A 16,013-nucleotide genomic window follows, 5' to 3' on the forward strand; every position below is an offset into this window, starting at 1 on the left:
AAAAATACAAAAAATTAGCTGGGCATGGTAGCACATGCCTGTAGCCCCAGCTACTTGGGAGGCTAATGCAGGAGAATCACTTGAACCCAGGAGGCGGAAGTTGCAGTGAGCTGAGATTATGCCACTGCACTCCAGCCTGGGTAACAGAGTGAGACTCCATCTCAAAAAATAAAAAATTAAAGTTAAATAAAATAAGAAATTGTTTATCTGTAGGCAGCTTTGTATCTTTAACTGTATTGTATATTTTATCTGCATTCAGTCTGTATGTTGTGATTATATTAAATTATTCAAACAGTAGTGATCTTAAGGTGACTGAGTGAAGAAGTGTCACTGTATTTAAAATCTTAAGCCATTTTCAGTAGAACTTTGAAATAGTATAGTTTTGCATGTTTTATGCTTATTTTAGCGGAAACCTATGATATGGAACATTTATATCTTTCTTTCTATTTTAGGTGCGTATAGCAGCAAAATTCATCATTCATGCCCCTCCTGGAGAATTTAATGAGGTTTTTAATGGTGAGTGTTTGATTTATAACACTAGGCTTGATGTATCAAGCCCTCTTTTTAAAATAATACCAAAATAATCAAAGTAAGCTAAGGAGAGTATGCAGAAAAATCTGTTTTCTGAATTACAATGAAAATATGTTAGCCTGGATTTTATAATGGCTAGAATATAATGTATTTATATATGATAATTCTGTTAGCAAATTAACCCTTTTAAAGACTAAAATAAATTTTATTCATATCACTGACTAGAATATATCCTCATTCTGGGAAAGGAGAGTCTTTTTGGTAAATTGTTTTATTTAAGTAAAACTATAAGCACATGTAGTAGATATTTCTTAGGCCGGGCGCGGTGGCTCAAGCCTGTAATCCCAGCACTTTGGGAGGCCGAGACGGGCGGATCACGAGGTCAGGAGATCGAGACCATCCTGGCTAACACGGTGAAACCCTGTCTCTACTAAAAAATACAAAAAACTAGCCGGGCGAGGTGGCGGGCGCCTGTAGTCTCAGCTACTCGGGAGGCTGAGGCAGGAGAATGGCGTAAACCCGGGAGGCGGAGTTTGCAGTGAGCTGAGATCCGGCCACTGCACTCCAGCCTGGGCGACAGAGCAAGACTCTGTCTCAAAAAAAAAAAAAAAAAAAGATATTTCTTCACTAGAACTCTTAAATAGTTTAAAAAGACAACAAGCCAGGTGCAGTGACTCACTCCTATAATACCAGCACTTTGGGAAGACAAGGCAGGCAGATCACTTGAGACCAGGAGTTTGAGACCAGCGTGGGCAGTATAATGAAACCTTGTCTCTACCAAAAAAAAGAAAAAAATTAGCCAGGTGTGGTGGCATGCACCTGTAGTCCCAGCTACTTGAGAGGCTGAGTTGGGAGGATCACTTGAGCCCAGGAGGTTGCAGAGAGCCGAGATCACACCCATTGTACTCCAGCCTGGGCAACAAAATGAGACCCTATCTCCAAAAAAAAAAAAAAAAAAAAAAAAGACAACAGGTGTTTCCTCATGACCATATATTTTTTGGAATTGTGAGAAGAATTTTCGTATTTCTTTTAAAGAAAATCCTATGAGGTCAGTATGGACAGCCAAAAGAAAAAGGGAAAAAACATTTTCATACTGCATAGAGCCTGACAGCACATGTAAAAACAATTTGTTATTTAAATTATGTCTTGTAAATCACTTCACAGTAGGCCTTACCTTAAATTTCACTGGCAGACATTTTTATAATTATTCACCCATAGATCTGAAATTTAAACTGCTGTAAAGTCTCCTGGTTGCTATAGACTGTAACAGTAGCTGCTCTTCAGCAGTAAGAACAACATGCTTGAAAGAAAAATGGCCTGTAGTGATCTCTTTTATAAAACTTCTTATGTTGTTAGAAGAATACATTACTTTCAAGTACTGTCTATAAATGTGTTGTTTCTTCTTCATATATATTTGAACTTTACCGTGTCTTAGAAGTGAATTTACACAGAGCTCTTCAGTTTCAGTTTTTTAAACATTCTACATAGTAAACTAGTTAAATGTTTTTTAAGAAGTTTAATCATTTTTTTTCTTAGTATAAGATACAGGACTTGGCACTGTGGCTCACTTCTGTAATCCCAACACTTTGGGAGGCTGAGGCAGGAGGATTGCTTGAGGCCAGGTGTTTGCGACCAACCTGGGCAACATAGTGAGACCCCCATCTCTACAAAAAAAAAAAAAGATATAATGGAATCTCACCTCAGGAAAGATTAGTTTTGAAAGTCAGAAAGTGAGGCAAAAGTTGTATAAAGTTAAAATTATCCTAGAAGTCCCTGAGGTCATCCACAAACTACAATATACATGATTTAGTGCTTACAATTACATATGGCAGTTCTTACGCATTTTAAAATTTAACCACTGAGCTGTGCTTAGAAGGCAGAATGGAAAATTGATGTTGTAAAAAAATCTGGAAATTAAAATCTGCTATTTAGTATAACTACAAAATCTTATGTAGTGAACTGGGGAGTTGGAGAGAATTCAGAAGTACTTTCACTTCCTGTAAGATTTAACTTCTTTTTTAATATTCAACCTCTGTAACCTACATATACATTAATATATTTGATGATTGGGGGATTAAAGAAGATAGTCTCTTCCTCCTTAGGGTCAAAAAGTGGCATGTAACTTAAATTGATAATGGTGAGACTGCACTAAAGTCAGTAGCCTCCAAACTGTACAATTCACAGAGCCAAGAATAAATAGAATTTTAAGAGAAGTTTTCTACATACTTTTCTTACCTTGAGTTAAATGCCCTGCATATTTAATCAGGAAAGTCCTAAAAGAATGTATGCATCCTAGAAATTGCTTTCCTAAGTCTATTTGAAATTGACATTGAATTAATATATTCTCTGTTGAGTTGTAGTAAATTTGGGCATTCAATATGAGCCTATTAAATAGGCCTGGGTAGAGAGTAAGCTATGGAATAGAAGTGGGGATATAGGATTTATCTAATAAATTTTAACCGAAAGAATATTTAAGAGTTAGATAAAAGGGATAAAAGAGCGGGCACAGTGGCTCACGCCTATAATGCCAGCACTTTGGAAGACCAATCCCGGTGGATCACCTGAAGTCAGGAGTTCAAAACCAGCCTGGCCAACATGGTGAAACCCTGTCTCTACTTTAAAAAAAAAAAAAAATTAGCCAGGTGTGGGTGGTGCATGCCTGTAATCCTAGCTACTCAGAAGGCTGAGGCAGGAGAATTGCTCAAACCCAGGAGGTGGAGGTTGCATTGAGCTGAGATCGCGCCACTGCACTCCAGCCTGGGTGACAGAGTGAGACTCCATCTGAAAAAAAAAAAAAAAAAAAAAAAGGAGTTAGAAAAGAATTAAATTATTTGAAGGGAAATATCATATAAATGTGATTATTTTCTATTTTTATTGAAAACCACAGTGTCAGAATGATTCCAAGAACAGCCACAAAATTTTAGAATTACAAAGTTAATAAAACCTTAACAGTTAGATGCTTCCCAAATGCTGCTTCCTAGGCTAACTCTGTTAGAATCACTAAAACATGGATCTCTGGTCTTCATTCTCAAACACATAGTCATGGATCTGGACTAGGGCTCTGAAATCTATATTCCTTAAGTCTCCTGTCCTCCACCTTGTGGTTTATGTGTTGCCTGGCTTGGAGCCACAGCCTGATTTCTTCTTTAAGAGAAATATTTTATTCAAATTATCCTCTTTATTTCTTCTGCTCTTCTTATGATAAAAGCATGAATTTATTACTTTTTTCCAAAGTAGAGCTAACTGATCACATAAATCTTATTTTTCAATCGTTTACCCATTTGGAACTGGAATAGGCATACTGTCCACGCAGTATCGCTGTTCATTGTGTTTAAACTATTGAAAATAAAATAATCATATTTATCAAATAGAACTTCCCACTTTGTGGGATAAAAATAACAGTAATTATAAATTTCTCATTTTTTAAAATAGTTTTTTAGGCAGAAGCATCCATTGTTTAAAATCAGTTCATTTCAAAATTTAAATAGTAGTATTTCAGTGGTTAGCAAAGGATATTGTTTTTTAAATAAGGACCTGTTGCTGAAAAGAGGTGAGGTATGTGAATAGGCAGTGGGTTTTTTTCTTTTGAAGTGACTTTATTGTAAAAATGATTCATAGTCATTCTAAACTTTCCAAAGTACAAAAAAGAATCTAAACATCACACAAAATTCTACCTTCTCGTTCCCCATTGTTCAAATGAATTACTTCAAACATCTCTCAACTAACAAATATATTTAACAATACATAAATATGATAATATACATACTAAATTTTTCTCTTCCTGCCTATTATGTCACAAATGTATTTCCTTGTTGGTAAATATAAGTGTACATTATTTTTCATGGCTGCCTAGTTTCACACTCTATGTAAGAACTATAATCTTTTTACATTTAACCAGTTTTTTAATGGAAGATATTTAGGTTGTTTGTGTTATTTTCATCTAGTGAAAAATTAGGATATATTGTATTATTTACTTTATAATTGCAACTAAGTGAAATCGCCAGGTGCTTGGGAAAAATAATGACAGAAAATACACTAAGACTAGAAAAGAATTTGGTTTTTTGGTGAGAGCCGTATGTGACTTTTTTTCTTTTATGTTTTACAAAGTTCTTGGATTTTTTTCAATAAAAATATTATTTTTGAAGTCACCTTCAAAAATAAGAATAATCCTAAATCTTTTCTGCAGACTTTAACATACCATATTTCCAGGGTAGCTTATTTCCCCTTTAGTTCCTTGGAGATATATTACGTACAGCAGGGGTGTCCAATCTTCTGGACACATTGGAAGATGAAGAATTGTCTTGGGCTACACATGAAATACACTAACACTAACAATAGCTGATGAGCTTTAAAAAAAAAAATCCCACGATGTTTTAGAGTTTACGAATTTGTGTTGGATCGCATTCATAGCTGTCTTAGGCCATGGATTGGACACGCTTGGATTGTAGTCTGCCTGCATTGACTATTAAGGGTGTAAAGGAATATGTATTTGTATTTCATTCCCCTTCATATTTACTAACCAAAACCTCTTTTTTTTTTTTAATACTATGGTGTGTGTTTGGTTATTTTGGTCATGGGTGATATTTTGGTCTTGCTTGTGTTTGGGGTGGGAGGTGTTAATACATCACCAAAATAATCTGCATTCATTACATTCTTGAAACATATAAAAATAATAATGTAGATAACACAATTGTTTTGCAGATGTTCGGTTACTGCTTAATAATGACAATCTTCTCAGGGAAGGAGCAGCCCAGTAAGTATTATTTATTATACTAACCTAACTAAAATGACATGGGAAAATGAGAGATGTTTTTAAAGTGTGTGGGGTATTTTTGTGTTTTTGTTTAGTTTTGTTTTGAGATGGAGTCTCACTCCGTCGCCCATGCTGGAGTTCAGTGGTGTGGTCTCGGCTCACTGCAACCTCTGCCTCCTGGGTTCAAGCAATTCTCCTGCCTCAGCCTCCCAAGTAGCTGGGACTACAGGCGCACACCACCACACTTGGCTGATTTTTGTATTTTTAGTAGAGATGGAGTTTTACCATATTGGCCAGGCTGATATCGAATTCCTGACCTTGTGATCCACCCGCCTCAGCCTCCCAAAGATCTGGGGTGACAGGCTCAGTGAGCCACCACACCCGGCCTTAAAGTGTTTTTAAAGCACTAATCTCTGACATAGATATTTGCACATCAAGTTCAAATGTGTATGATTTTATATGTATCTACTAGGCAGGCTAGGAGAAAGATATTTTTCATCACAGAAGGACTTAGAGGTACAACTACGACATGAGATTATTCACTGTGTGTCTAGCGTGGCTTATACCCTCAGTTAATACTATATTCTGACATTTGCAAAGTTGGAAAAAATTATTTTGAAATTGTGGTTGCTACCATTTTTATGTAGATTTTGCATTTTATTTTATGTTTGACCCTAATAGCTTTTGAGAGCTTTTAAAGTTGGGAGTTTATTTACTCATAAATGCCTAACATAGTACCTGACACATACATGCACACTGAATTTTTGAGTGATTTAAGGAAGTAGGCAATTCTAAATCTTAATACATCATCTTTGAACCAGTGACCCCAGCCATGACTTTTCACAGCTATCCTGCAATTTCAGAGAAATAATTGGTTTTCTGCCTACTTCTCCTCCCAAAATAAAGTCTAGAGACTTATTTTAGGCTTACTGATTCTACTACTCATTTGAATATGATGAAATAGTGCATTCTTTCTTACAAAGAAAGTTTAGTATCCATCCAGTCAGCTACTTTTCATCCTAGTATAATAACCAATATGTAAAATCCTGACTAATGGCTGGGTACGGTGGCTCACGCCTGTAATCCCAGCACTTTGGGAGGCCAAGGCAGGCGGATCACGAGGTCAAGAGATTGAGACCACCCTGACCAACATGGTGAAATCCCGTCTCTACTAAAAATACAAAAATTAGCTGGGCGCGGTGGCACATGCCTGTAGTCCCAGCTACTCGGGAGGCTGAGGCAGGAGAATCACTTGAACCTGGGAGGCAGAGGTTGCAGTGAGCCAAGGTGGTGCCACTGCAGTCCAACCTGGTGACAGAGCGAGACTCCATCTCAAAAAAAAAAAAAAAAGAAAAAGAAAAATCTGACTGATGGTGAAAATTTCTCTCATTTTATTGTTCGAACAATTGAAGTCTTTAAAAAATAAATAATATGACCTTTATGAAGGTAGAGGTTCGACAGACTTGTAGGCATATCTGCATTTGCTTGTGATTAAAATTCCTGTTATTTGTAGCAGTTTTTTAATTGTGGAAAATACACATAAAACATACTATTTTACCCGTTAAGTGTACAGATCAGTGGCTTTAATACATTTACATTGTTGTGTAATCATAGCCACTATCCATTTTCAGAACTTTTTTCATCTTTTCAAGCTGATACTTGAAAACCCCTGGCAACCACCATTCAACTATCTATGAATTTGATAACTTAGGTACCTCTTAGGAGTGGAATCGTACGGTATTTGCCTTTTGTGACTGGCCTATTTTACTTAGCTTAATGTCTTCAAAGTTTATCCATGTTGTAGCGTGTGTCAGAATTTCCTTCCTTTTTAGGCTGAATAATATTCCATTGTATGTGTATAGCACATTTTGTTTGTCCATTTATCTGCCAATGGACACTTGAGTTGCCTCCACCCGTTAATTATATTAAAGTGCTTCATAGGAATCAGTGTAGTTTATCCTTTTGATTTTAGTTACCAATTTATGAGTAAATGACCACTTGCTCCTAAATATTTTAAAGTTTATTGAAATTTTTTATCAAAGTAATATTAATTTTCTTTATAATTGTATAAAACATGTTGACAAAAGTTTTATGGATGCAAAAGAAACATACAGCGTTTATGAACAGTACTTTTAAAGTAAGCTTTTCCTTTGCATTCTCTATGTTAAATAAGTTGTGGGTTGTTTCATGTTGGTGCAAAAATTAGTGTATTGTTTTTAAGTCAAGAAAATGAGAAACTTGGTCAGAGTACTATTCATAAATAGCATGAAATAGTTATACATTTGACTCAAGATACGTGAAAGTATGGGACTTTTATTTGTCCAAAGAATTATTGATCTGTTAATGATTGTTAGATTTAATTTAAATTAATTGTATTTGTTGCAAGAGAAATGTGAAGATGAGCTACATTTGTCTTTTATTATAAACCAAATTTCTGGAACAGCTGTGGTCCACACTTCATGTACATTGTAATAGGAAATGCATCGTATTCTGATCTTTTAAGCAAATGAACATTTGAGGACATCGGTAATTGTGATAAAATATGATGCTTATAGTATGACCCTAAGAAAAAACTCATCAAAACCTTTACTAGAAACTTCAGATTTTCTTTGCATGTGGTTGTAATGTCAGCAAATGTTTGCCTACTAATTAAAAAAAAAAAAAAATACTGAGTTTCATTGACTTCAGTAGTATGCAGTTTCTCAAAACTATCCATTTAAGTTCATGTTGTAGACATCTCTGGGTGTCTGTGAAGTACAGAATATATACTGTAAGTCACTGACTTGACTTTAGAATGCTGTTACTGTGGTTCCGTGTGCTCTCTATGAAATAATTTCTGAGCAAAAATAGTGTTACCCTGTTCTTCACCCCACTTAGTTCTGAATTACTTTTGTCTTCAAAAGATAATAATTTGTTACCTATCATTGAGGCCATCCAAAACTACATAACAAAAGCTCAGAAGACATTATAAAAGCATTTAGAATGTTTTCCAGTGGCAGTTTCACTAGAGTAAGTGTATAGCTATAGACTGTTTCTTTTTCACTTGCACTTTTTGATATTGAATTTCTTTTATACAAATACATCTTTCCCACATACATCTACATTTCCTCCTTTCTTCCACCTTTGCCTTATTGCCTTATCTCTTTTTTTTTTCTTTGCCCCTTACCTTTTTTGTAGGGGGGAAAACATGACAATTATTCTTTAGAGTGGTTGTAATGGGACATCTTTACAAAAAGGTACCAACTCAGTATGTTTCAGAGTAAAATTAGACATACTGAAGAGTTGGTATTGTCAAGTCAAGAACACTTTGAAATACCCAGAAATAGCTTCTTATTCAACAGACATTGCCAGACTTCACTGTGATGATGAGATAAATAAGCCTCTTAGGGATTTTCCAACGGAGAGTTAGACATGTTTAATATCAGACCAAGTGAAATGAAATACAATAGAGGCATATGAAAGGCCTTTATAACCCAAAGGAAGAAATTTTTAATTTCTATTTAAAGGTGATTTCTGAGATGTTTTAAATGAGCAGGATTTTAACAGTAAGAGAAACGATATGGCTAAACTGAGGGAAGAGCATGGAGAAAAGTATAAGATAGAACTTGATGGAAAGGGTGTAAAAATCTAAATACAGTTAACAGGTGACTTAGAAATTGATTGGGCCACAGAATTCTGCAAGAGCAGGGAGAACATTGTTTTTACTGTGTCTAGTAGAATGCTTAGCTTATAATATGAGCTCAGTATTTGCATAGATGGAGGGGTGGATGAATGAATGATGAGTGGGTGCATAAAGTGAGTTTTAGGAACTGAAGAGACTGGAATTTATCTGGTCCAAACTACTGTTTTTCTATCTATAAAGTAAGTGAGGTGGCCTGTACTGGTTAATGATAGGGTTGAAGCAAAATCTGGATAGTTTCACTCCTAGATGAGTACCTTTTCTACTGTACTGTGTAATGTCACCATTTAACTTACTTTGAGCCTTTAAGATGAAATTTTAACCTATTTCATATTATTTATCTCCTTTTCAGATTTCCTATTCTTCCTCTATCCCCTCCTCCCAAGTTAGAGGTGGATGGTGGTTTGGGCAATAAAAGGCTTTCATTCCAGCCTGGGCCCAAATTACTGTTTAAACTTATTTAAATATGACCTTACTGGAAAATGAATCCAAAATTTTAGCTAAGTGACTTAGTTTAAAACATACTTTTGGATAAATCATTTCAGGATTAATAATGCCCTGGCTGTATTGAGTTTATTCTTAGGAAAATTACGGTTTTCATGAATTAGGAAAATCAGAAGTGCATAGCTTCTTTTTTCTTTCTGACCCTCGTACACTTCTGTATTCACTGTCATCTTTTTTGAGCATGCAGTATCAAGAATTTAACAGCTAATGATTTAATTCTACTTTGCTGTTTTTACATTTACTAGTCTCCTTTTAACTCATCAATAATGCTTTGTTTAACCAAGCTTTCCTTTCTAAAGGAGACTCAGAAGCTAATACCTGAAAATTCAGTGGATGCCTGGCCATCCCGAATAATCTGGAAAGTTTCCAAGAAGATTAAGTTTAGAGATATATTTCTGAGATTGGAAATTCTCAATATCCTTTCTGTTAAGTGACAGTGATTTCCCAGATTGTAGATTTAATTTAAAAATAGAATTTTTAGATAATATTTTATACTCTTGAGAATTTTTTCTACAGAAATATATGGTAATGTATTATTCTTTACTCCTGTGAGAGTAGAGAGAGAGTAGCTTTATTCTTGGATCCATCTCGTCACCATTTCCTAGCTCACACTCTGCAGTTTTTAACCTTAGCAACGGCCTAACTGCTTTTTCTGGCTCTTGTTGCTCCACTGCCCAATTCATCGTATATACACTGCTGCCAAATTAATCTTCTTTAGAAGTACTTCTGTGTTCTCCTTTCTCAAAAAGCTTCTGTGACTCTGCTCTGTGTCCCAAATAAAGTAATTATTCCATCATTCAGAGCCTTTCAGTTCATTTCAGTAAATATAACTGAACACCTGCTACGTGCCAGGCATTGAGCTTGGTGCTTTCTGTGATGTTGTACCTAACTTATTTTCTCAGGCGTTGTGCTCATACGGTCCCTCTACTCTTTTCTGCTCATCCCTCCAATTTCCATAAACCAGAGCCTACCTAGTTTTTCAAGTCAGTTTTTCAGTATCACAGTTATTAAGAAATTGCCCCAATTCTCTTCTCTTCTCACTGTTGCCTCAACAGAAGGTAATCTTTTTTTTTTTTTTTCTAAAAAGCATTCTTTGCAGTGCTTCATTGGTAATTATCTTACTATGCTTTATACTTTGTGTTATGGTTATGTTTATCCATTATCTCTTATTCACCTGTAGGCCTCTTGATCAGAGAATATATCTAAGTATTCTTTGCAACTCTCACAGCACCTAGTCTGTTTCCTGGTATAGTAAATATATACTTGAATAATTGGATGCATCTCTTATCAGTAACCTTTATTTTCAGGGTCTTGAATGAAAAGCCAAGTTATATTTGATTTAATTTTATTTTGCTAAACATTGAAAGCTGGACATCATTGTTCAGTTTTTAAAATAGCCATGTCGATATTTGTAGTTAGTATAAGTTCAGTAATGGAGAATTACAATTTTGTTTATTTTGCCATGTGCAATATAGGAGGAGACTTTATTGATGGGTGAATTTTTTGACCGTTGTTTTTAAAAACCATTAAATATATAATTTTAAGTAACTGCCATTTTCTTCTTTTTAGTGCATTTGCACAGTATAACTTGGACCAGTTTACTCCAGTAAAAATTGAAGGTTATGAAGATCAGGTATGTTTCATATAAACACAGTAGCTAGCTATTCTTTGTTTTGTTTGTAACCGTTAAGGTATCCTGCAAGAGCTGTGAAGTAGTATGCTTCAAGATAAAAAATTATTCATATTTTAATCATAACCACTTATGGGCAAGTAATTGAAGTTTTACTTTCTTTTGTTGATACCAATAATACTATTAGCAGAAAGTCCCTTTTAGAAATACTCAGATGTAATTCATTTAAGATTTTACTTTCTTATTTTTTTCTGAGAAGAAAATCCTATATTAATCCAAAGTCTAGAATATATGTTAGTAGATTTATATCATAATTTGGTTGCTGTGGAATTCTACAGTTCTTCGTGTGAGTAATTTAGCATTTAGTAATTTTTAAATCTCTTCTTTCCAAAATACAAGTTAGATTTGCTAAGCTAAGAAAAGCCACAAAAGGTCACTAGCATTTTTTTTTTTTTTTTTTGGTTTAGAGTTTCTAATAAATAGTGATTGTATGAATGCATTTCATGCTTGCATGAAGGACAGCCTATGTAAAACACTATGAAGAAGAACTAGTAGGTAGAACATAAGCGAAAGTGGTTAAGAAAGAACATAAGAGAAAGTTCTTAGTGGCTAATCATGTCAAAGCTTTTATTTGGCATTATTCATTCTATAATATGTAGTCATAGCTACGGGGACAAGCAAAGACTAGGCTAGAAGGTGACTTGTAACTGAAGGGAAATTTTAAGCTTATTTATAGATACGTGTGTGTATATACAAAGCTATGTAGAGTGTCATTGTATTAATCTGCAAATTTTATTTTATCTCTGGGAAGATTTGGAGTTTTTTTGCTTTTTCTTTACTACTATAAATAATGCTATATTAAACATCTTTGTACCTCTTATATTAACAATTATTTTTGGGCATAAATTGCTATAAGAAAATTTGCTGTGTCTTTTAAAAATGTTAGATAGCCTCCAAAATCACTTTATGAACCTAGCATAATTTTAATATTAAATATTTAAAACTAAAAAGATAAAAAAGGTAAACAGTATACTAACTTCACATGGTCTATAGATTTTAAAACTTTAAGTAAGATACTAACGAATAGGATTTAGAAATATATCCAAAGAATAATATATCAAAACTAAATAGAATTTTTTACAGAAATGCAAAAATGGGTCAATATAAGACAGATTGGTCTTACATATTAATAAATCAAAAAGAAAAATCTTATGATGTATCAATAGACGGTGAAAAGGGATTTGAGAAATTCAGTAGCCATTTTCTCATTAAAAACAAAAATTCTAGTAAAATAGGGAATTGAAGAAAACCTTTTAAATATGAAAGACTTTAACAAAAGTTAATAGTTAATGTCATAAAGTAAAACACTAAAACAATTTTAGTTAAAATGTGAATTAGCTAAGTATGCCTGCTTATCAGCATTATCATTTATCATAAATGGAGAGGTAGCAAATAAGACAAAAACTTGAAAACTTGTAAATTTGGAAAAGAAAACTTCTTTGTGACATGATTTATATATTTAGGAATACCAAGAGACACTAGTAATACCACTTCCAACCAAAAAAAAAAAAGCTATTAGAACTAATAAAAGAATTTGGGGAGAAGTCTGAATTTAAGGTAAGGATACAAAACTCATTAGTTGTCCTTTATTACAGCAAGTAAGGACCTGAAACTAGAAATGGTGGGGGTCAGAGTGTGGCAGGGAATTCAATTTAAAATAATGGTAAAAATTATAGGAATAAGCTTCATCAAAAAAAGGCATAGGATTATGAAGAAAATAGTGACGGTCTTCTCAAGCAACAAAAGCAAAAACTAACACATGGGATCTAATTAAAGAGCTTCTGCACAGCAAAGGATACTGTCAACAGAGTAAACAGACAACCTACAGAATGGGAGACAAATTTTGCAAATTATGCCTCTGACAAAGGTTTAAATCCAGCATCTATAAAGAACTTACATTTAAAAGATAAAAACAACCCCATTAAAAAGTGGGCAAAGGATATGAACAGACACTTTTCCAAAGCAGACATACTTGAGGCCAAACAAGCGTATGAAAAAAAAAGATCACCATCACTGATAATTAGAAAAATGCAAGTCAGAACCACAATGAGATACCATTTCAAACCAGTCAGAATGACTGTTATTAGAAAGTCAAAAAATAACAGATGCTGGTGAGCTTACAAAGCAAAAGGAATGCGTATACACTGTTGGTGGGAGTGTATATTCAACTATTGTGGAAGACAGTGTGGCGATTCCTCAGAGACCTAAAAACGGAGTTACCGTTTGACCCAGCAATCCCATTACTGGTTATATACCCAAAGGATTATAAATCATTCTGTTATAAAGAAACATGCTCGCATATATTCATTGCAGCACTATTCACAATAGCGAAGACATGGAATCAATCTAAATATCAGTGATGATAGACTAGGTGAAGAAAATGTGGCATGATAGACTACTGTGCAGCCATGAAAAAGAACAAGCTTTATGTCCTTTGCAAGAACATGGATGGAGCTGATAGCCATTATTATTATTAGCAGACTAACACAGTATCTTAGCAGAAAATCAAATATCACATGTTCTCACTTATTAGTGGGAGATAATGATGAGAACACATGACACATAGAGGGGAACCAAACACTGGGGCCTATCAGAGGGTGGAGGGTGGGAGGAGGGAGAGGATCAGGAAAAATAACTAATGGGAACTAGGCTTTATACCTGGGTGATGAAATAATCTGTGCAACACGCACATGACACAAGTTTACCTATGTAATAAACCTGCACATGTACCCCTGAACTTTAAAAAAGAAAATGTGATAGTCTTGAAACACATAAAACAGGATCTGACCAATGGAAAGGTGCTCTAAATTCCATTCTTAGATAAAAAATTAAATTATTTTAAAAGTAATATATGAATTTGATGAAATTTGAATTAGAATTCTGATCAGTTTTTTTTAATTGGTCAATATTTTCGTAAAGTTTATGTGGAAAAAAAAGCACATGCTTGAAATAACCAAGAAATACATATATATATATATACACACACACATATATATATACACACACACACACACACACATATATATATGAAAAAAACATTAAGCACAGTGAGGGAGAATTGCCTTACCAGATAGTACAAATTGTTTTACAGCCAATGTTACGTCAATGTGGTGGTGTATAGAGTAGACAAAAAATCAGTAGAGCAGCATAGAGAACCAGAATTTAGTCTCAGAATATACAAAAAATTTTATACAGATATTGGCATAACTGGTTTCTATCAAGAAGAAAATTAAGTTAGACCTCTGTCACATACAGTATACAGAAATAGATTTCAGGTGGTTTAAAAATGTGAAAAATGACTAAAATTTTAGAAGAAAATCTGAGTCTACATGTGCAATACAGGGCTAGGGAGACCATCTTAAATAATACTGGATACCCAGGAAGTATAAAAGATGGACATTTTACTATATATTAATGTTTTTAACTGTAGAATGAAACCTATCTTAAAGAACTCTTATAAATTGATAAGAAAAAGACCCCAGATAAAAATATTTTAATATATTTGCTCACAGAAAAGCAAATGACCCACAAATGTGAAAAGCCATACTTAGTTCTATCAGTAGTCGGTGGAATTAAAATGATATATTTTCTACCCATCAGACTAAAAAAACAGCTATAATGCCTATCATTGGTGGTAATATGGATGGAACCATGCTCTCATATATGTATAGAAATTTGGATTGTCACAGGAGTATATATTAAAAATTACAATACCTGCTGTCCCTACCACCACTGCTTGGGAATTTATTCAATAGAAATAAAAGTATCCAATGGAAATAGAAACATCCGTATGTTAAAATATATGTACATCGGTACTCATTTGACCTTTTTTGTTGTTGTTGTTGAGTCAGGGTCCTGCTCTGTCACCCGGGATGGAGTGCAGTGACACAATCACAGCTTGTTGCAGCCTCAATTTCCTGGGCTGAGTAGCTGGGACTATGGGCGCATGCCACCACGACTGACTAATTTAAAAAAATTTTTGTAGAGATAAGGTCTTACTATGTTGCCTGGGCTGGTCTCAACCTCCTGAGCTGAAGCCATCTTGCCCCCTCGGCCTCCCGAAGCACTAGGATTACGGGCATGAGCTACATGCCCAGTCTTATTTCACCATTTTTAATGTGTTCCTCCTTTCCCCTAAAAAGGAAACAGCCCAGAAATAAAGAGATGGCACATCAGTAGTGGATTGGCAGACTAAATTATGTTATAATCACATCATGGGACATTATGCAGCCATTTAAAAGAATGGTGAGAAATACATCAGCTGACTTTGAGGGATTTCCATAGGATGTTTATGTTGAAAGAAGCCAGATGCAGAGAAGAGTGTGTGTTTGTGTTTGTGTTTTCATCACATTCTTATAAAATAATGACCAATCGCTTCTCGGCCTTTTGGCTAAGATCAAGTGCAGTAAAATAATGACCAAAAAATTCTGTGTGTGTGCAAATACAGACATGTGTATATCTTTATCTGTAAGATTTTATGACTATGAAAAAAATTTAGAAAGGTGTGTCCTGTGTTATTAGCATGATATACATCAGAGGGATGGATAAGTCCCGAGATAGCTAAGGAGTCAAAAGACTGGAAGAATTGCAAGGGAAGGAAAAGGGGAAATTTTTTAAATAAAGCACAGAATATCAGATAATACATTATGCATTGTGGATGTATAATTTAAATTTATGTAAATGATTATGTTTTTAAATATTTGGAAGTCAATTAAAATCAGTCGTCAATGTGGTTTTTAAGAAGCAAGAAGCAGATACTTCAGAGTAGGTAAGACTGTGGGCCCAGAGGCAAGGTGGGGGATACACCGAAGAGGATTTGCACCAGACCAAAACCATTCAGGTAACCAACCTGATTG

General features: G+C 34.5%; 1 protein-coding gene and 1 pseudogene across 1 annotated transcript in view; both read left to right on the forward strand.

Annotated features, from left to right (window-relative positions):
- CAPZA2 (capping actin protein of muscle Z-line subunit alpha 2) overlaps positions 1 to 16,013 on the forward strand; it is a 55,425-nt gene that overhangs the window by 24,630 nt on the left and 14,782 nt on the right. The window contains exons 2-4 of the mRNA XM_045388525.2: positions 453 to 516; positions 5,233 to 5,284; positions 11,037 to 11,100. Coding sequence (XP_045244460.1) covers positions 453 to 516; positions 5,233 to 5,284; positions 11,037 to 11,100 — 180 coding nt within the window. The remainder of the gene's footprint in view (positions 1 to 452; positions 517 to 5,232; positions 5,285 to 11,036; positions 11,101 to 16,013) is intronic.
- Positions 15,528 to 15,653, forward strand: LOC123572715 (U2 spliceosomal RNA; annotated as a pseudogene).

Source organism: Macaca fascicularis, chromosome 3 (assembly GCF_037993035.2).
Source record: "Macaca fascicularis isolate 582-1 chromosome 3, T2T-MFA8v1.1".
Lineage (NCBI taxonomy): Eukaryota > Metazoa > Chordata > Mammalia > Primates > Cercopithecidae > Macaca > Macaca fascicularis.